A 20,682-nucleotide genomic window follows, 5' to 3' on the forward strand; every position below is an offset into this window, starting at 1 on the left:
CCAGCCACTCGGCAGAAGGGGCGAGGGGAAGGAGCCGGACACCCCCCAGGCGCTGGGCATCTCCCTTCCTGTCCGGAGCTCCTCCCGGCTCTGCCCCGGCCCTGGTCGCTCCGTGCAGCTGCCCCCAGACCTTCCCCTGCGGCCTGTGCCCCAGGCCCTGCCCCGGGGATCTTGATGAGTGTCCAGAAGCCGCTGTGGAAGGAGGGGCTGGGGCCAGGGAGAGCTGTAGTAAGAACGGTCAGGACTGCTGCTTCACCTCTGCCAGGGGCCGCGCTCATCCCCTCCCTCTCCCGGGAATGTCCTTGAAAGCACTGCCTCAGGCAGGTGGGGGTTATCTGCCCGGCGTTGAGTGGAGGAATCCTGTTTCCTAAGAGCCCTGAAACTCCCACATGTTCTCTTAGATTGGAGACAGCTATGGCAGGGAGGAAGGAGGAAGAAGCTGGCGAATTCTCCCAGCTGCACTAAGAGCAAGAGCTGCCGTGAATCCTGGCTCTCGCTGGCGCCCTGGCGCCTCTTTTATGTTGCAGACCCTCCCCACCTCTCGCCTGACCACCTCTCTTATGCCACTGTGATTTTAGGGCACCTCCAATATGTTTGCCCCCCAGGGTCTGGCATATCTTTTCCACGTGCAATATAATGCACAACATTGCCTTCCACTGCTGCATCCAACTGCCCAAGGCGCCCCCTGAGTCCCCAACCTCCGTGCAGGCTGTAATTGTCCAGCAGGTCTGGGGAGGGGCCTCAGACATGACATCCCACCCCAATCCAGGGGTTTCTGAGTCTCTGGAGTGTTCTCTGACCATATTGGGGGCTTTGTGCTCTGTGTGTGTGTGGGGGCCTCTAAGCCATTTAGGAGGGGGGGAAGTGGGGCTCTGAGCCTTGTTGAGGATGCCCTGTCCCTTTGGGGGGACTCTTCCTCTTGGGTGTGTGAGACCCATTTTGGGAGTGGCTTTATCCCTTCTGGAGGGGCTCTGTGGGAACTCAGTCCCTTTTGAGGGGCCCCTGACCCCATTTTGGGGGGAGGGGAGGACTTCTTTTTTTAGGGGTTTTCCCCCACCCCCTACAAGAGCAAGACCCATAGCCCCACACAAGGACAAGGTGTGTGGGGGGTACCAGCCCTCTCCCAGGTGCCACCATGGCCCCCATCCTCCCTGGTGCTCATTTTGGGGTGAGTAAATATTTCTTTTCCGGTTGTTGCAGTTTATTAAGGCATCGGTATTGGCTGGGGGGTGCAGCAGAGGTCCCACGGCCTCCTCAGAGCCCCACGCAGCGCCTCTGCCCGCCGGCACTGCTGCAGCCAGTAAAGCATCTCCACCATATCTCTCCGGGCGTGGGGGGCATAGGGACGTCCCTGCAGCGTCACCGTGTCCCCGAATCCCTCCTGCAGCTGCCGCAGCGTCACCCGAAGCCGCGCCTCAACACTGGCCAGGGCAGCCCAAAGGTGCTGGCGACTGCTGGCCTCAGTGGTGCGACGCTGTGCCGACGCCGCGCCAGTGCGGAACAGGCGCGAAGGGTCAGAGCCCCCTTCTTCCAGCCTCTCCAGTTGTGCCAAGAGATGCTCCCGCTGCAGGATGTCACTGGTCGCCACTTCCCAAACTTCCAATGCCGCTGGTAACTGTGGCCAGCCTGTCCAAGTGCTGTATTTCACTGCCATCGCCAGCTGGTCCCAAACCGGGACCCTCAGCGCCATCCACAGACGGTGCAAACGTTGCTGAAGCCCCATCGGCACTGGCTGTGGGATTACCGGCTTCCACAACCCCCTCTCGTATGGTTCTGCTGGTGCTGGTGCTGGTTTCGGTGCCGGTGCTTTTGGTCTTGGTGCCAGTGCTGGCTCCCGATGATGTTCCAGCACTGGCTTCTCTGTGTTGGTGTTGAGATGGAAAATGGCCCCGAGGAAGTCAGAGCTAGTTGCCGCTATGTACTGTAGGTAATCAGCAAAGAGGCTTTGCTGCTGCCATGGTGATGGCTGCACCCTGGCATTTTGGTGTCCCAGGGGGAGCAGATCAGCTGTGGGAGCAGCCGGCTCCACCAGGGTGTCTGGGGGGAACTGCAGCCCCTCGGTGAGAAGCTCCGGGCTCAGTTCCTGGTACAGTTCCAGTAGTTCTGAGGGCTCTTGCTCAACATCTTCATAAGCATCCCAGCACAGTGACGGGTACGGCTGCAGGGTCAGTCCCATGGCAGAGGCTCCGGGGGGGGGTTTGGCAGTGCCATACTGCGGAACGGGGTGGGAAAACAACGGGACCTCCTGGCATGGCATTGCCGGACAGTTACTGGCAAGCTGCAGCAGGCGGTGCCTGGTGCTGCGGCCCTCACCAGCTGCGTGCTGCCGCACACCTGCCATCACCAGAGGAATTTCGTGGTCTGGTACCACCAGAGAGAAGCAGCAGGGGGGGAGCAGGACCCCTGGCCCCCCTGGTAGTTGGCATGAGCGGTGCATCCTGGTGCTGGGTAAGGCCCAGGGCTCCGGGCTGCGGGTGCTGGTCACTCCAGGGGGTTCTGGGCTGTTGGGAAAGTGAAAGGGGAGGGGGGGGAAGAGAGGTAGATCAGCCTAGCATGCTGCAGCCCCCTTCAACAACCCTCATGGGGCATTTGGGGGGCTGGGGAGTGTGTAATATGAGCGCCCATCCAAGTGCCCTGAAAGACCCCTATGGTGTTTTGGAGGGTAATGGGGGGGCATCAAGGGGAAGAGGAACGCCATACCCCCCTCGCAAATGCCCTGCAGCCCCGCCCTCCGGGATTTCGAGGCTTTGGAGATAGAGTTGGTTGTCCCCCCGCAAGCACCCTCCAGTCTCCCCGCGAGATTAGAGTTTGAGGGAGGGAATGCGTCCCCTCCCCCTCTCAATCGTCCTGCAGCTCCCCATGGTGTGTCCCCCCCCCTTTCTCGGACGCCTGGGTCCTCCATTCCCCGACTCTTGGGTCCCCTCTCCCAGGCGTCTGGATCCTTCATTTTCCTTGTTCTGTTTTTTTTGAGGTTTTGAGTTTTTTCCCCGGCGCTTACTGCCCCGCGCAGTGGCGACAGCTCCACCTGCAGCTCGGTGCGCGAGCGCTGGCACCCAGGCTGGACGCATGCGCAGTACTGTCAGAAGCCGGTACCCGGGAACCGGCAGGCAGCTCCGGGCAGCCGCGCACCCGCAGCAACGCTTTCTGAACCGAAGGCGTCACTTCCGCCTGCGGGAAGCCGCGCCTCTTCCGGTGTCGTGGCGGCGCTGCTCTCGGGCGGTTGCCTCTCACCCGGTATGGATCCGCGGTGTCCGTTTCTGCTGCCTCTGCCGCTGTTGGCGGAGCCGGCGGGCAGAGCGCGGAACGCCAGCTCGGCGGGGGGGCGCCGGCTGTGGTCGCTCCGCCGCCCCTCCCGCCTTCGGGGCGAGGAGAGGGGTGGGAGCGGCGGGGGGGCGAGCCGGCGGGGAGTGCCGTGGCTGGGGGGAACAGACCCGTCCTGTCACGGGTTCCCGCTGATGTGAATTTCTGCTGATGTGAAGGAATTCTAGAGCTGTTTTAAAACGCACTTCAGTGTCAGCTGGGGAGGCAAAAAGTCTTTTTGTGATTGATAAGAGTTTAGGGGGCACTGTAAAATCTGTGCTGAACGGTGCTGGTGCATTTTGGCACTGAAGTGTATTTCTACATGAAGCCTCTTCCCCCCGAACAATTCATCTTTTGCTACACAGGTGACCTTGCCCGAGCTCTTCTTGCCACATCTGCTCCTACCCCACTGCTACGCTGGCAGTTTGGGAATGAACATTGCCTACATCAAACTATCAAGTTAAAAGCAAAAGAAGTAAATAAGATTTTTTAAATCGAGTGGGTTGACACAAGCTACTCCTATCAACAGGTTTTCTGTTTCTAAATATTCTCAATCCTAATTTTCCTATTGAAACACTTGAACCATCATGATTTGTTTTGTCTGGTGATGTCCAGTGCTTTAACTGTGTTGCAGGTTTTTAAGCAGGATGAACAATGAGCTGGTGTTTTTTCCATGAATTGCTTCTCAGTTGTTTCTGGTATTAAGTAGAGAATCAGAAGGTAAGAATTATTTCTAAAGGTGTAGTTTTCTTCTGCAGTGTTTGGAACGTGCTTGCGTTTGAAGGCCCTGTTAGCACAGTTTGGGACACTGGGACGTTTCAGAGCTTGCTCTTTCAGAGCAGTAAGCCTAACTGTTCATACTGCTGACTTTATAAAAATAATCCCATAATCAATCCCAGCAGAACGGATGACCTTGTGTTGGGCTTCCTGGCTCTTGCGGCAGGGTCAGCGTTGGCTGTGGGGCAGGGAGGCGCCTGCAGGAGAGGGCAGAGGCCGCTAGGGAAGAGCCCAGCGTGAGGGGTGGGGAGGAGAAGGGACGGCCCCTGGTTATCTCCTCGTGAGAACCAGGTCTATACAAGGTGTACTGGTAGGCTCTGGTCAGGAGCTGCCGCTGTGTCAGGACCTGGTGGAGAAGCTGCCGGTGGTGAAATTACAGCTACGGCTGAACTGGGGCGACCCCTTGGTGCTGGGGGGGCACTTGTGGAAGGTGCTCTGGGGTAAGGGCAGACGCCTCACTGGTGGCTGTGGGGTTCTAGGGTGCAGGGGCGGACCCTAAAATGCAGGGCAGTCGATCAGGGGTACCTGATAAACCCCTGACTTGTTCATCGTGTCCTTAGTAACAGACGGGAAAGGGGCGACCTTTCTTCTAAAAGGAGGAAGGCGCCTGAGTCCTTTAACCAAGGGAAGGGCGCCCTCCGCCCAGCCCCCTTTTTGTTCCTTTTGTTTCTTTTGTTGTGTTTTTTCTCAGCGACCAATGAGCGGGCGCTGGTGATGTCCCTCCCATTGGCCAGTGGCAGAGCGGCCTCAGTGCCGCTGGCCAATCAGCATCCCCGGAGGGTGGAGAAGGAGGGAGCAGGTGCGAGCAGCGGGGTCGGGAAAGCAGTGACCAATCAGCGCATGTATCGCCTCAGGAAGTGGGTTGGGCATACTGAGCCAATGGAAGCCTTTCCCCCCGGGTCGGGCGGCCAATCAGCAAGCCGTGAAACTTTGCAGCAGTGGCGACTCGGCGTGAGGGAGCGACAGTGCTGACGAGGAGACAAAATAGTGGCAGGGAGCGGCGGGTGGGGAAATGGCGGACGGGGAGGGGGGTCTGGGGGGCAGGGCAGGGCTTGGGGTAGGCGGGCCGGGAACAGCCGGAAGGGATCCGCGGACATGGGGGTCCCGGAGGGGGGCGTGGGGGTGGCAGAGGTGAAAAAAGTGGGGGGGAAGAGAGAGAGAAAATGGCGTCCGGAGAGAAAATGGCGTCTCCCGGCAGAGTGACGACAACTTGGACGGGGGTTTCTCGTCACCGGTGACGCAGCCGCACGGGCGTGGGTGAGTTCTGTGGGGCTGGGGGTGGTTGTGAGGCTGGGGTGGGGAACAGACAGGGACAGAAGGCACCAGCATCGGCATCCAAGAGCAGGAGGTGGGGTGTGTGTGTGTGTGTGTGTGTGTGTGTGTGTGAAGGCAAGCAAGGGGTGGAAAAAGTGCAGTAAGGGGGGAGTGGGGGGAGAGATGAGCACGGGGTGGAAAAAGTGCAGTAAGAGTAAGGGTGGGGGAGGTGTCCACGTGGTATACAAAGAGTGCATTAAGGGGAGAGGGGGGTGAGCACATGATGGGCCCCATCCCTCGTGGTGCTTCCCAACTGACCCATAGCATCTCTCCCATAGGGACTCCTAGTGCCCTATAGACACCTCAGACCGACTCAATATGGTGTCCTAGCCGCTCTTCAGCGCCCTCCACCTGTCCCATAGAATCATAGAATTGGCTGGGTTGGAAGGGACCTGAGAGATCATCAAGTCCAACCCTTGATCCACTACTGCTACAGTTACTAGACCATGGCACTGAGTGCCACATCCAGTCTCTTTTTAAATATCTCCAGGAACGGAGAATCCACCACTTCCCTGGACAGCCCATTCCAATGTCTGATCACCCTCTCAGTAAAGAAATTCTTTCTAATGTCCAACCTAGACCTCCCCTGGCACAACTTGAGACCGTGCCCTCTTGTCTTGCTGAGGGTTGCCTGGGAAAAGAGACCAACCCCCACCTGGCTACAACCTCCTTTCAGGTAGTTGTAGAGAGTGATGAGGTCTCCCCTGAGCCTCCTCTTCTCCAGGCTGAACAGCCCCAGCTCCCTCAGCCTCTCCTCATAGGATCTGTGCTCGAGTCCCTTCACCAGCCTAGTTGCCCTCCTTTGGACCTGCTCCAGCACCTCGATATCCTTCCTAAACTGAGGGGCCCAGAACTGGACACAGTACTCGAGGTGTGGCCTCACCAGTGCTGAGTACAGGGGCAGAATCACTTCCTTGGACCTGCTGGCCATGCTGTTCCTGATACAGGCCAGGATGCCATTGGCCTTCTTGGCCACCTGGGCAAGGAACCCTAAATGCCCCATAGCACCCCTCAGCTACCACATACCACATAGCAATCCCTAAATGCTCCGTAGGACCCCCCAGTGCCCCATAGGGACCCCCAACTGTCCTATAATGCCTCATAACGCCCCATAGCACCCTCTGTTTGCCCCAGATGTGCTGTTCTCAAGTGCCTTACTGAGGTCCCACTGCCCCACAGGGCACCTTAAATACCCAGCAGGGCTCCCCACCTGTCCTTTAAGTCCCCCAGTGCCCCATAGGGCCTCCTTAGTGCCCCCTATGGGCCCCCTGATACCTCATGGAGACTCTCAGCTCCCCATAGGGCTCTTCCCAGGGCCAATAGGGTCCTCACTGGCCTCATAGAGCCCACAGGTGCCTGATAGGGCCCCCAGTGCCCCATGGGGCTCCAAACAGCCCCCCATAGGCATCTGCTGTTGACCCATAGAACCCCCCGCATACCCCATACTACTACTGGATGCCCCGTGATGAACCCCAGTGCCCCGCAGGGCCTCCTGACTACTCCTGACTCCTTATAGGGCCTCTTGACTGCACAGTAGAGCCCCTAAGTGTCCTATAGCATCCCTCAGCTACTCCATAGCAACCCATAATTACCCTGAAGAGCCCTCTAACAGCCCCATAGGGACTCTTAATTCCCCATTGAGCTCTCCAGCTGGCTGTGGTGACCCCCTTATTGTCCCACAGGGCCTCTGGTTCCACAAAAAAAAAAGCCCCGTAAGAGCCTCCAGTGTTCTGTAGGGCCCCTCAGCTGCTACATAGTACCCTTCAGTGCCTGATAATGCCCTCTAGAAATGCCCTGTAGAAATTCTCTGCCTTTCAGGCCCTGCTAATTGCCTCATAGGGACTTCCAGCTGCCCCATAGTGATTACCAGTGCCCCATAGGGCCCCCCACTTTCACCATAGGAAACCCCAGTGTGCCATAGTGCTTTTTAGCTGGCCCACAGGGTCCCACCAGTGCCTTATAGAGCCCTTGGTGCCCCACAGTGCCTCCTAACTGCCTCCAAAGGAACACCCAACAAACCCATAGGGAGCCTCAGTGCCACAAAGGGCCACTGTGACCTTCCCCTCCAAGTGCCCTTAGAACCTCTAAGCACCCTATAGGGCCACCGAAGTTTCCCATGTGGTTCTCATTACCCCATAGTGCTCCGCACCTGCCCCACAGGGGACTTCAGTGCCCTATGAGGGCCCCGAACAGCCCTATAGCAACTACTAAATGCCCCAGTTGCCCACCCAGTTGCCCTACGGGGATCCTAGTGCCCTATAGAGCCCTCAGTGCCATAGAGAGCCTCACGTTGCCCCATATGGTCACCTGCCTGCCCGACAGAGACCTGAGTGGCCCAAAGGGCATCCTAACTGCCCCATAAGGACCTTAATACCCATTGTACTGTCTACCTGCTTCATAGGGACCCTTAAATACCCTATAGGGGCCTTCTCAGTGCCCTGTAGGAACTCCAGTGCCCCATAGGGCCTCCTTACTGCCCCATGGAGACCCCTAGTTACCCCATACTACACCCCAGATCCTCATAGGGATGCCCACGTGCCCCACGAGGATCTGCAGTGACCCATAGGGACTGCCATCTACCCCATAGTGCTCTCCACCTGCTCCATGTGGACCCCCAGTGCCCCATGGGTCCCCCCGACCTGCCCCATCCCATTTTCTTGCAGTCTATTTTGCAGTCCCATCCAGTTTCCCCTCAGTCTCTCCCCACTTTTCCCAGTCCCTCCCAATTCCTTCAGTTTGGCACTTCCTTCCAGCTGTCCCCCAGGGTTAGTGAGGGCCCTGTGTGTTTTAGTTCTTCCCAGTCCCTCCCAATTTCCTTCAATTTTCTCCTTTTCCCCCTCCACCTTTCCTAGTTCTTCTTGCTAATAGGTTGTACTGGGAGAGGGGTGGGGTACTGGGAGGGGCTAAAGTGGCACTATGAGGTACTGGTTTATACTGGAGGGCACTGTGAAGGACCCTCAAGTGTGTGTGTGCGAAAAGTACTTGGGAGATGCTGCGGGGCAGGGAAAGACTCCTGGCTGGTGGTTGTGAGGTGCTTCAGGGAACGGTAGTCTGTGGGGCACTAGGAGGGAGGGAGGGACCCTAAAATGATGGAGGGTTGAGGTGGGGCACTTGAGGGTTACTGTGGGGCAGGAGGTGACCCTTAGGTAGTGTGTGGGGTGACTGTGGTGCAGTGTGGAGCTGGGGGTTACTTGGGGGTCTCTGTGGGGTGAGACGTGGGCTGAGGGACACTTAGGCTGTATGGGGTTCTGGGGCTGGGGGGCACTTGTGAGGCTGTGTCGGGGTCATTTTGGATCACCGTGGGACAGAGGGGGATCCCTGACTGTTTTCTGTCCCCCAGAACTGGGGTTAGATTTGTGGTGCTGCTGCCCCACAGCGTTCAAGGGGGCCTGGCCTGCTTGACCACTGGCTACTCCAGGCTCCAGTGAGCGTGACCCACAATTGCCTGCGTGCCCCATAGATTTCATCATGTACAGTTGTTGACTCCTTCCTATGGCATCATCACTTTATGCCTGGTGACATCGCTGCTCTTTTCCCAGGGCAAGGCTACATCATCCAGGTTTTGTACTACGCAGTGGATTTTGAAGGATAAATCTAAGTAGAAATATCTTTAACATATACAAAAAATAAACGTATCTGTGTGTCCTTGTAGGAGAACAGCAGAGGAGCAGGCCTGCGTGGGAGAGAGGAGTGCTGAAGATTCCCAGGCACTCACTGACCCTGAAGAAGAACAAAGAGCTGTAAATAACTTAGGGAATTTGCCATCTGGACAATGTTATGTCCGTTGCCTCCGGTGGGAACAGGTTGATAAGGTTTTATGTTAGTAGAAAGAGCATTTTGAGGTGTAAATTGTAGATCAATCAATAGATATTGGGATACTATGTAAGTCTTGCGAGCCACACAATAAGCAATTCTGCTTGTGCACAGCAATCGGGGTCCGTGCCTTCATGTCTTCCATCGTGTCCTAATTTAAAAAGACTTGAAAATACTACGAAGGAAAACCTCGTGTTGTAGAGGAAGAAATGTAAAAGAGAAAGAAAATAAAAAATAAAACCAAATGTGACTCCAATATCCGTGTGGGTACGTAAATGCGAAATAGGTCAGAGGAGTTCACCGGAGACTGGAAATGTGTAAGATGAGAAGTGAATATTTTTGTGTTTCAACAGTATCAAAGTAATTTAGTTCTCCCTCCCCAGGCTCCATGTGATGCACCGTCCCAGCTGCATCGTGTCCCCATGCCCCTTCTAGCCTTGTCCACGTCGCCCATCCGTGTCCCTGCGCCTCCGCCTGTGTTGTGCTTCGGTCCCGGGCTCCTTGTACTTGTCCTGTGCCCACCCGAGTGTCTCCGCCCCCTGGGGTGCAGTGGCTCTGCCTGCCCTGTGTGTGGCCACGCCTCTGAGGTTGGCCACACCCCTGTGTGTCTCCTCCCCCTGCTCTGGGACAAGACTGAGCCTGACCACGCCCCCATTCGGCTCTCCGCCCACCTCATGCTTGTCACAGCCCCCTGAGTGTGGCCCCGCCATCACACCCCCTCGCCTTTGCCCTGCCCCATCTGTGACTCCGCCCCCTCCGTGCTTTGCCCTGCCCTCCCCTTCGGGGCTGCACTCCCCTCCTTCTTTTCCTCACCCTTCAGGGTTGGCTCTGCGCACACCATGCTTGGCTCCTCCATGGGCAAAGGGCTCAGCACATGCTGCGCGGAGGGGGAGGTGACATGGCGACAAGAGTGGTGGGGGGTGGGGCCTCGGTTCATGCTGCAGGGAAGCGGGAGTTAGGGGGAAGAGGCCTATCCAGAGTGGCCCCGCTCCTGCTTCCTGGTTCCTAATTGGAGGGGGTGCGCGGTGGTGCTGGGCTGGGAGGTCCCCGCCTCCCCGGGGTGATGTGCTGCTCAGGGCTGGTTCTTGCACCCCAATCTGTCTTGGACCCACCCTCTTTCTCTGGGCTGATCACCCTTGTGCACATCTCTGCCTCCTCGGGGCCCTACCCCCTGTTTTTAGCTTTACCCTTGGTGGATGACCCCCCCTCCCTCCCCGTGTTGTCCCTCCCCTCCAAGGAGGGCTCTGCTCCAGGTCGGTGATGCTCCGTGCCCAGGAGCGGGCCGTGCAGATGGAGCAGTATTCAGCCAGGTTGGTGCTAAGGGAAAGTAACTTGTGGCAACTCAGCGCAGCACTTTCCAGTTGTATTTGCAGGCACTGTGCGGGTCCTGTCGGAATTGGATGGGCATTTGGGGTGAGCTGGGATGGTAGCCAGGAGGGTCAGGGGGCAGGTGACATCTCACAAACACAACAGGAATTTTGTGTCTTGCTGGTATCTTATGTGCCTCAAGAAATCATGGCCACAGCATCGGATTCTGGAATAAGCAGATGACCAGAACACCATGGGGGATCTTAGGAGTCGGATGCTGAAGAGGTTGGCAGTGGCAGGTGTGATGGTCATTGGCAGCACTGATTGTGGCTTGATTTCCTGCCCCCTTGTCATTGTGGCCCAGTCCTTCTACCCCTCCCCCCATGGGTGTGGTCTTGCCCTTCTTTCCTACCCGTCCTTCTTTCTCTCTCCCTCATTTTCCTTTTTCCCTTTCCTTTGCTTAATTTCTCTGTCTCTGTTCAGGCTCTGAGCCTTGTCCCCAACTCTGGTGGGATTCCTGAGGAGTCTAGATGAACATTTTCCTGCCTTCAGAGTGCCCCGAGGGGGGGGGGTGGTGTTGGCAGCCCCTGGGGACTGAGCTCCCAGCTGTGGCCGGAGCAGGGGATGATGTTCTCTGAAGAGCTCCAGCTTGGGCTGGGGTAGCCCAGGTGTGGCCAGTCAGGTTGATGAGGGGGCGTTCCCAATGGATTGCGGGAAGGGCAGTGGGGCGGGGCCCAGGGTATACAAGCCTCCACCTCTATTCAGGGGCTCGGTCTGCTTGGGGGCTGTGTTGTGCTTAGAGCTCCACCAGGTAAGAGGAGCACAGCTGGGGGCTTTTGGCTGGCGCAGTGGTTGTTTGCTTTGCCTTTCTCTTTTTTGGTTCCTCAAGTGGTAACGGCTGCAGTGTTCAACTCTGTAATGAGAGGGTAAGTGGAACACTCAGGGGCTCTTTGGAGGAGTTCAGCATTCTAAAAGAGGTCAGTGTTTACTGGTATGGGACTTGCTGGTGGTACTATTGGTTGGAATTTTCTCATGGCACATGATGAAGAGGAACCCTGTGGCTACAGGAACATCCCAGCCCACTGATGTGGCTTTCCTTGTTGACCATGGCTTCAGGTGCCCAGCCCTCTAAAAAATAAGTGGAACCAGGTGGGGGGAAGGGCTGGACAGGGAGGGGGAAAGTTGAGAATTGACGGGAGGGGTTTGGAAGTCAGTGTAGGTGAGAGGGCTGTCCAGGAGCAGCCCCCTTTGGTCAGGTGAAGGGACCAGGTTAGATTCCAACACGATGCGAATGTGGGCAGGGCAGCTCCAGCCTTTGTGTGTGGTGGTGTGTAGTTTCTGCTGTCTGTCTTTGTTGTCTTAGAGCTTTCTATGGCCCTGATGTCCTCGTTGTGCTCACAGGGAAGGTCTTGCACCTTGGGCACCATCCCTAGGCTCTGAAACACCTTATCAACGCATTCAGTGATGCTTTGTCTTGCATAACAAATTCACAACATGGAACAGTCTTGTGTATTGTAGCTTTCTCAAAGGTTGTCTTCTGACATGTTCTTCCCAACTGCATCGGCATCTCTAATCGTGGGTTTTCTTAAACTGGGACTGGTTCCCTGTATCCTTAGGTCTTGAATCCAGGCTTCTCATTTACCTGTCATCTAAGCTTAGAAAGTAGCTTCTTTTAAAACGCGGTGCCCTTCAACACTCTTGGGCCCACAATGGAGCCTCCATGTGTCGCTGTTGCATCCCTGGATGTCTTCCAGCCCAGCTGTCTTGGATCCTGGAATCATTCATCTTCCTGCGAATCCTTCCTCTTGAGGTCTTGTGGTTTGCAGCATTGTGTATTGGGTTGGCGTCAGCATTGAGAGTTTGGTTTGGAGCTCTCCTGCCCACATTGGGTCAAGGGTCCTTTGAAGAGTCTTAGTGGAATTGTCCATGTGTTGAGCAGCATTCCATAGAGTGAAGGTTGGTGGGCTGCAGGAGCAGTTATTTCTCAGGTGTTGTATTGCTGTTGAAGGCATCGGCATCCCCTGTTTTTTGCGTTTTCTACGTACCCTTCAAACCACATTTCGGCACCCCACAAGGCTGGCAGGCAGATGGGTGAGGGGCCAAGGTAAAGGAGCAAGTGGGAGGCGGACATCACAGTGGGCTGCCTGTTGTTGGAGGCAGTATCTCGGCATGTGCTTTTCCTTTGACCTTTGCAGGTGCCACACAAAGCCATGTGTTGAGGAGCGGTCGGAGAAGGTGAGATGGTTGTGGGCTGCCTCATCCAGAGATTGGAGCTGCCCTGCCTGCTGTGTAGCATCAGGGGCCATTGGAAGCACCATGAGCTGACTGTCTAGTTGTTGAGCAGCTTTCCAGTGACTTGCGTAATTCTGTTTTTCAGATCCTACTTGTCAATGACTAGCAAGAAACAGATGGAGGAGGACAGGAAGTTGCCATCCAAAGGTTGGTCAGGGTGTGGAGTCAGTGGGAAGGTGCCTCCCTTGGCTACCTGACCACGTTATCGTCTGTTGTCATTTTGAAGGCGGAAGCGGCGAGCGAAGCGGGATACGGGCACCGGAGGTGGCTGCGGCAAGGCGAGCAAAAGCTGGTGGGCTGGAGGAGCAGTTACTTCTCAGGTGTTGCATTATTGGTTGGTCATGAACATCCCTTGTTGTTTGTGGTTTTTTTCAGGTGCACTCCTAACCTTGTTTTGGCACCCCAAAGAGGAGATGGCAGGCAGATGGGTGAGAGGCCGAGGTAAAGGAGCAGGAGATGGACGTCGCGGTGGCCTGGGTGTTGTTGGGGGCAATATCTCAGCGTGTGCCTTTTGCTTTGACTTTTGCAGGTGTCACACACAGTGCCAGAGTGTCAAAGCCATGTCCTGAGGAGCAAGTGGAGAGGGTGAGATGTCTGTGGGCTGGGTCAGCCATGTGTTAACGTCAACTCTGTTAAAGGTTTCCCTTATGTTTCAGGTGCTGTGCGTGCCACCTTTGGAACCAGATGAGCACTGAATGTGAGCTGGAGTGGTAGAGAGTGGGTTTATGGAGCTGGTGGTCTTTTAGGTGCCCTAAACAGTGGTGGCCAAAGCATTCAACTCTGGATCATGGAGGTAAGTGGAACAATGTGGGTCTCTTTTGAGGTGGTGGGTGTAGTATAAGTGGTTGGTGATGGCTGAAGTGCACCTTATTGGTGACACTATTTCTGATTTTCCTTTTTTTCTGATCGCAGGTGATGATGAGGAACGTGCCCGTCGGACAGCGTGGTGTTTTGCTGGACATAGATCCAAAACCACCATGCCTCCGAAAGATAAGTTGAGGGACTGAACTGAAGTGCTGAGGTTGGGAGTTGTTGCAGAAGGGATGTTGCAAAGGCTGGTGTGGGCTGCTGTTGATTGGGGCAATATCTCAGTATGTCGCTTTTGCTTTGACTTTTGCAGGTGCCACACAAAGCCATGCGTTGAGAAGCGGTTGGAGAAGGTGAGATGGTTGCGGGCTGGCTCATCCAGAGATTTTACGTCGACTCGGTTAAGTGTTTCCCTTTGTTTTTGCAGGTGCTGCGCGTGCCACCTTTGGAGCCAGAAGAACGCTGAAGGTGAGATGGGATGGTAACGAGGAGGCTCGATCTGACAAGCAGAACAGGAATTTTGTGTCTCCTGGTATTTCAGGTGCCAGAAGCAGTGGTGGCCGTAATGTGTGTGGAAGGAGAAGGTGAGCAGGGCAAGCCGGGGGTTACGAGGAGCTTGTGGAAGAGGTTGGTATTTATCCTATTTCTGGTGGCACTGCTGTTTGTTATTGCAGATGACGAGGAGGAACTTGGTGGTTTTGGGAAGATCCCCGTCAGCCGATGTGGGTTACTTTTCTGTCCAGTGCTTCGGAGCACCAGCTGTTTGAAAGGTAAGAGAAAGGGAGGATGGTTGGGGAGGGTCTATGTAGAGGGGTCAAGGTTAGGAATCGCTGGCTCGGGTTTTAAAGGTACTGTAGGGGAGCGAGCTGTCCAGCAGCGGTGGCCTTTGGGTGGTTGATGGGGGCCTGTCTCTCCCTGGCATGATGCTAGCAAGTTCCAGGAACTGAATGAGCGTTGGAGGTGAGGTGGTAGTGCAGGGCTTGTGGAGCTAGTGTCTTCTCTCAAGCAGAACAATAATTTTGTGCCTTTTAGGTGCCCTGAATGACGATGCCTACAGCATCCAACTCTGGAAAGCGTGGGTTAGTCTGCGAAGCTGGGTCATTTGGAAGGGAATGGGGCTGGCCAATGTTGAACTTATTGCTGAATATTCTGGTAGGTGTTTTGGTGTTGTGGTTATGTGTGGAGTTTTTTTCTTTGTTTGTTTTGGTGTTGTGGTGTGACTTTTTTAAAATTTTTTTTATATTTTTAATTTTTAATTTTTTTTTTTTTAATGTAGGTGGCAAAGGGGAGCCTTGCAAGTTGAGGATTATCCTAGGCTGCTCCTGTCTATTTTCCTGGCTAACCACGACTTTGGAGAGCCAGTCCCCTGAAAGATAAGTTGAGGGACCAGTGGTGTAGAGGGGTCAAGGCTGGTGGGAGTTGTGGAAGGGGTTTTGAATTTAGTGTAGGGGAGAGGGCAGTCTGGGAGCAGCCTCCTTTGGTCAGATGAAGGAAGCAGGTTAATTTCTGATGCGATGCCAGTGTGGGCAGGGCAGCTCCAGCCTTGGTGTGTGGTGGTGTGTAGTTTGTGTTGTGTGTCTTTAGAGCTTCCTCAGGTCTTGATGTCCTCTCGGAGCAGGTCCCACATCTTGGCCATCATCCCTGCAAGGCCTTCTCTCATCAGCACAGTACTGGTCAGCAGCATCTTTTTCTTGCGTGACAAATTTGAAGCGTAGATAGGTCTTTCATCTGGGAAGTTTCCTGTTGGTCATCTTCTGAAACATCATCGCCACCTGCACCAGCATCATCTTTGGTCGTGGATTTTCCCAGAGTGGGACTTTGTTCCCCGCATCCTTGCATCCTCAGGTTTTGAAGCCTGGGTTCTTTGGCATCCCTTGATTCAGCCCCTCGTTTTGCAGTTGCATTGCTGTAGGTCTTCTTGCCCAACAGTCTTGGATCCCAGAGATATTCTTCTTGGTGTTCTCTTGAGATCAAGTCTCATGATTTGCAGGGCTGTGTCTGGAGTTGGTCTGAGTGTTTGGCTTGGAGCTGCTCTTCCCAGAGTTTGTTGGAAGAGCCATAACTGAATAGTTCATCTGTTGGGCAGTGTTCCAGTGACTTGTGTATCACTGTTTTTCAGATCCCATGTGACGAGGATGTACATGAAAGAGCAGGAGTAGAGAAGAGCACCATCCAAAGGTTAGTCGGTGTTGGAGCGAAGGTCCCTCTCTTGGCTACCTGACCCCATTATGGTTTGTTTGTCCTTTTGCAGGTGAGAGCAGCCAAGGAAGCAGAATATCTGTTCCCGAGGTGGCTCTGGCAAGGTGAGCAAAGGCTGGTGTGCAGAAGGAGCAGTTATTTCTCAGGTATTTTGTTGCCATTGAAGGCATTGGCATCCCCTGTTTTTTGTGTTTTCCACGTGCCCTCTAAACCTACTTTTGGTACCCCACAAGGATGGCAGGCAGCAGATGGGTGAGAAGCTGAGGTAAAGGAGGAGGAGGTGGACATCACAGTGGGCTGCCTGTTGTTGGAGGCACGACCTCAGCATGTGCCTTTTGCTTTGACTTTTGCAGGTGCCACAACCATCCTTGGAGGGACAAAGACACACATTAGGAGGGGTTGGAGAAGGTGAGATGACGGTGGACTGCGTCAGCCATGCATTTTACATCAAGTCGCTTAAACATTTGCTTTTGGTTTTGCTGGTGCTGTGTGCCACCTTTGGAACTGGCTGAGCGTTGAAGTTGAGTTGAGTTGGTAGCGAGGGGTTCACGGGGCTGGTGACTTCTGATCAGCAGAACAGGAACTCTTTCTCTTGGCATTTCAGGTGCCCCAAGCAATGGTGGCGATGGTGTTCAACTCTGGAACGAGAAGGTGCATGGTATACCATGGGGCTCCCTTGAGGAGGTGAGTGCAGCGGAAGTAGTGTACGTTGGCTTAGATGGGACTTGTGCCAGTGCTGTTTGTGATCTGTGGGTTGTGTTTTTTCCATTTGTATGTATAGGGGATGAAGAGGAACTGCAACTGGAAGCACATCCCTGTCAAACACTGTGGTTTTCATTACTGACCATGGCTTTGTGCTGCTCTCGCTCTTGAAGATAAGTTGAGGGCCCAGGGGTGGGTGGGGAGGGGCTGAGCAGAGGAGTCGAGGTTGGGAATTGCAGGTGGTGTTTTAAAGGTAGCGTAAGGGAGAGGGTTGTCTGGGAGTGGCACCCTTTGGGTGGGTGAAGGGAACAGGTTACTTTCCAGTGTGATTCCAGCACGGGCAGGGCAGCTCCGGCCTTGGTGTGTGGGGTTGTGTGTTTTGTGTTGTCAGTCTTGGTTGTCTTAGAGCTTCGTCAGGCCTTGATGGTCCTCTGTGTCCTCACGGAGCGAGTCCTTCATCTTGGGCATCCTCCCTGCAAAGCCTTTCCTGATCAGCACGGCACTGATCAACAGCGTGTTATTCCGCACAACGAGTCTAAATTGCAGATCGGTCTCTTGACTTGGAAGTTTCTTGATGGTTGTCTTCTGCAATGTCATTCTCAATTGCATTGTCATCTGATCTCTGTCCATCCAGTTTCCCTGAGGGGGACTCATTCCCCGCATCCTTGCGTCCTCAGGTCTTGAAGGCGGCTTCTCGGGCATCCGTCGCTTCGTTCCCTCGCTTTGCAGACGCATCGCTGTAGGTCTTATTGCCCACAAGTCTTAGATTCCAGAGTCCCTCTTCTTGCTGCGAGTTTTATCTTGAGGTCAAGTCTTGTGACTCACGTGTTGGTGTCTCAGATTGGTCTGTGGGTGTGAGTGTTTGGTTTGGAGCTGCCCTGCCTGCTGTGTAGCATCAGGGGCCGTTGGAAGCACCATGAGCTGACTGTCTAGTTGTTGAGCAGCTTTCCAGTGACTTGCGTAATTCTGTTTTTCAGATCCTACTTGTCAATGACTAGCAAGAAACAGATGGAGGAGGACAGGAAGTTGCCATCCAAAGGTTGGTCAGGGTGTGGAGTCGGTGGGAAGGTGCCTCCTTTGGCTGCTTGACCGCATTATGGTTTGTTGTCATTTTGAAGGCGGAAGCGGCGAGCGAAGCGGGATACGGGCACCGGAGGTGGCTGCGGCAAGGCGAGCAAAGGCTGGTGGGCTGGAGGAGCAGTTATTCTCAGGTGTTGTTTTATTGGTTGGTCATGAACATCCCTTGTTGTTTGTGGTTTTTTTCAGGTGCACTCCTAACCTTTTTTGGCACCCCAAAGAGGAGATGGCAGGCAGATGGGTGAGAGGCCGAGGTAAAGGAGCAGGAGATGGACGTCGCGGTGGCCTGGGTGGTGTTTGGGGCAATATCTCAGCGTGTGCCTTTTGCTTTGACTTTTGCAGGTGTCACACGCAGTGCTGAAGTGACAAAGCCACGTCTTGAGGAACAGTTGGAGAAGGTGAGATGTCTGTGGGCTGGGTCAGCCATGTATTAACGTCAACTCTGTTAAAGGTTTCCCTTATGTTTCAGGTGCTGTGCGTGCCACCTTTGGAACCAGGTGAGCATTGAAGGTGAGCTGGGGTGGTAGAGAGTGGGTTCATGGAGCTGGTGAGTACTGATCAGCAGAACAGTAACTCTTTCTCTTGGTCTTTTAGGTGCCCAAAGCAGTGGTGGACACAGCATTAAACTCTGGATCAAGGAGGTGAGTGGAACTGGGTGGGGCCCTTTTGAGGCGGTGGGTGTAGTATAAGCGGTTGTTGATGGCTGAAGCGCACCTTATTGGTGACACCGTTTCCGATTTTCCTTTCTTTCTGATTGCAGGGGATGAAGAGGAACGTGCCCGTCAGACAGCGTGGTGTTTTGCTGGACATAGATCCAAAACCACCATCCCTCAAGAAGATAAGTTGAGGGACTGAGCTGAAGTGCTGAGGTTGGGAGTTGTTGCAGAAGGGATTTGGAAGTTTTCTGAGCAAAGGCTGGTGTGGGCTGCCTGTTGATTGGGGCAATATCTCAGCATGTGGCTTTTGCTTTGACTTTTGCAGGTGCCACACAAAGCCATGCGTTGAGAAGCGGTTGGAGAAGGTGAGATGGTTGCGGGCTGGCTCATCCAGAGATTTTACGTCGACTCGGTTAAGTGTTTCCCTTTGTTTTTGCAGGTGCTGCGTGTGCCACTTTTGGAGCCAGAAGAACGCTGAAGGTGAGATGGGATGGTAATGAGGAGGCTCGATCTGACAAGCAGAACAGGAATTTTGTGTCTCCTGGTGTTTCAGGTGCCAGAAGCGATGGAGGCCATAACGTATGGAAGGAGAGGGTGAGCAGGGCAAGCCAGGGGTTATGAGGAGCGTGTGGAAGGGGTTGGTATTTAGCTGACGTACTATTTCTGGTGGCACTGCTGTTTGTTATTGCAGATGACGAGGAGGAACTTTGTGGTTTTGGGAAGATCCCCGTCAGCCGATGTGGGTTACTTTTCTGTCCGGTGCTTCAAAGCCCCAGCTGTTTGAAAGGTAAGAGAAAGGGAGGATGGTTGGGGAGGGTCTGTGTAGAGGGGTCAAGGTTAGGAATCGCTGGCTCGGGTTTTAAAGTTACTGTAGGGGAGCGGGCTGTCCAGCAGCGGTGGCCTTTGGGTGGTTGATGGGAGCCTGTCTCTCCCTGGCATGATGCTAGCAAGTTCCAGGAACTGAATGAGCGTTGGAGGTGAGGTGGTAGTGCAGGGCTTGTGGAGCTAGTGTCTTCTCTCAAGCAGAACAATAGTTTTGTGCCTTTTAGGTGCCCTGAATGACGATGCCTACAGCATCCAACTCTGGAAAGCGTGGTCGAGTGGGACTTTGCAGGGCTCTTCTGCAAAGCCGGGACATTTGGAAGGGAATGGGGCTGGCTGATGTTGGACTTATTGCTGAATATTCTGGTAGGTGTTTTGGTGTTGTGGTTATGTGTGTGGAGTTTTTTTCTTTGCTTGTTTTGGTGTGACTTTTTTTTTTTTTTTAATGCAGGTGGCAAAGGGGAACCTTGCAAGTTGAGGATTATCCTAGGCTGCTCCTGTCTATTTTCCTGGCTAACCACGACTTTGGAGAGCCAGTCCCCTGAAAGATAAGTTGAGGGACCAGTGGTGTAGAGGGGTCAAGGCTGGTGGGAGTTGTGTAGGGGAGAGGGCAGTCTGGGAGCAGCCTCCTTTGGTCAGATGAAGGAAGCGGGTTAATTTCTGATGCGATGCCAGTGTGGGCAGGGCAGCTCCAGCCTTGGTGTGTGGTGGCGTGTAGTTTGTGTTGTATGTGTTTGTCTTAAAGCTTCCTCAGGTCTTGATGTCCTCTCGGAGCAGGTCCCACATCTTGGCCATCATCCCTGCAAGGCCTTTACTCATCAGCACAGTCCTAGTCAGCAGCAGCATCTTCTTGTGTGACAAGTTTGAAGTGTTGATAGGTCTTTATTCTGGGAAGCTTCCTGATGGTCATCTTCTGAAACATCATTGCCACCTGCATCAGCATCATCTCTGGTCGTGGATTTTCCCAGAGTGGGACTTTATTCCCCGCATCCTCATGTCATCAGGTCTTGAAGCCCGGGTTCTTTGGCATCCCTTGATTCAGCCCCTCGTTTTGCAGTTGCATTGCTGTAGGTCTTCTTGCCCAACAGTCTTGGATCCCAGAGATATTCTTTTTGCTTGGCGTTCTCTTGAGATCACGTCTCGTGATTTGCAGGGCTGTGTCTGGAGTTGGTCTGAGTGTTTGGCTTGGAGCTGCTCTTCCCAGAGTTTGCTGGAAGAGTCATAACTGAATAGTTCATCTATTGAGCGGTATTCCAGTGACTTGTGTATCACTGTTTTTCAGATCCCATGTGACAAGGATGTACGTGAAAGAGCAGGAGGAGAGAAGAGCACCATCCAAAGGTTAGTCAGTGTTGGGTGTTGGAGCGAAGGTCCCTCTCCTGGCTACCTGACCCCATTATGGTTTGTTTGTCCTTTTGCAGGTGAGAGCAGCCAAGGAAGCAGAATATCTGTTCCCGAGGTGCCTCTGGCAAGGTGAGCAAAGGCTGGTGTGCTGGAGGAGCAGTTATTTCTCAGGTGTTTTATTTTTGTTGAAGGCATTGGCATCCCCTGTTTTTTGTGTTTTCCAGGTGTCCTCCAGACCTACTTTTGGCACGCCACAAGGATGGCAGGCAGA

At 54.3% G+C, this 20,682-nt stretch overlaps 1 protein-coding gene and 1 long non-coding RNA gene across 2 annotated transcripts; one reads left to right on the top strand and one right to left on the bottom strand.

Annotated features, from left to right (window-relative positions):
- Positions 1-1,179: 1,179 nt before the first annotated feature.
- Positions 1,180-4,159, bottom strand: CCDC87 (coiled-coil domain containing 87). Its single transcript, XM_071732729.1, has 3 exons — positions 4,153-4,159; positions 2,999-3,416; positions 1,180-2,501 (listed from the first exon to the last, which is right to left on the bottom strand). Exons 1-3 carry the CDS (start codon positions 4,157-4,159, stop codon positions 1,205-1,207), a joined length of 1,722 nt encoding a protein of 573 aa, XP_071588830.1. The 3' UTR covers positions 1,180-1,204.
- Positions 4,160-5,189: 1,030 nt separating this feature from the next.
- On the top strand, positions 5,190-9,321 carry LOC139790955 (uncharacterized). The gene is made up of 2 exons (XR_011723743.1): positions 5,190-5,334; positions 9,044-9,321. It is a non-coding gene; the product is annotated as an uncharacterized lncRNA (long non-coding RNA).
- Positions 9,322-20,682: the final 11,361 nt, after the last annotated feature.

This window comes from Heliangelus exortis, unplaced genomic scaffold, assembly GCF_036169615.1.
Source record: "Heliangelus exortis unplaced genomic scaffold, bHelExo1.hap1 Scaffold_70, whole genome shotgun sequence".
In the NCBI taxonomy this organism is placed as follows: domain Eukaryota; kingdom Metazoa; phylum Chordata; class Aves; order Apodiformes; family Trochilidae; genus Heliangelus; species Heliangelus exortis.

Coding starts and splice junctions, on each gene's coding strand:
- CCDC87 (XM_071732729.1), bottom strand. Junction 2,502..2,998: donor TGTCGCCACTGCGCGGGGCA/GTAAGCGCCGGG, acceptor CTTTCCCAACAG/CCCAGAACCCCCTGGAGTGA.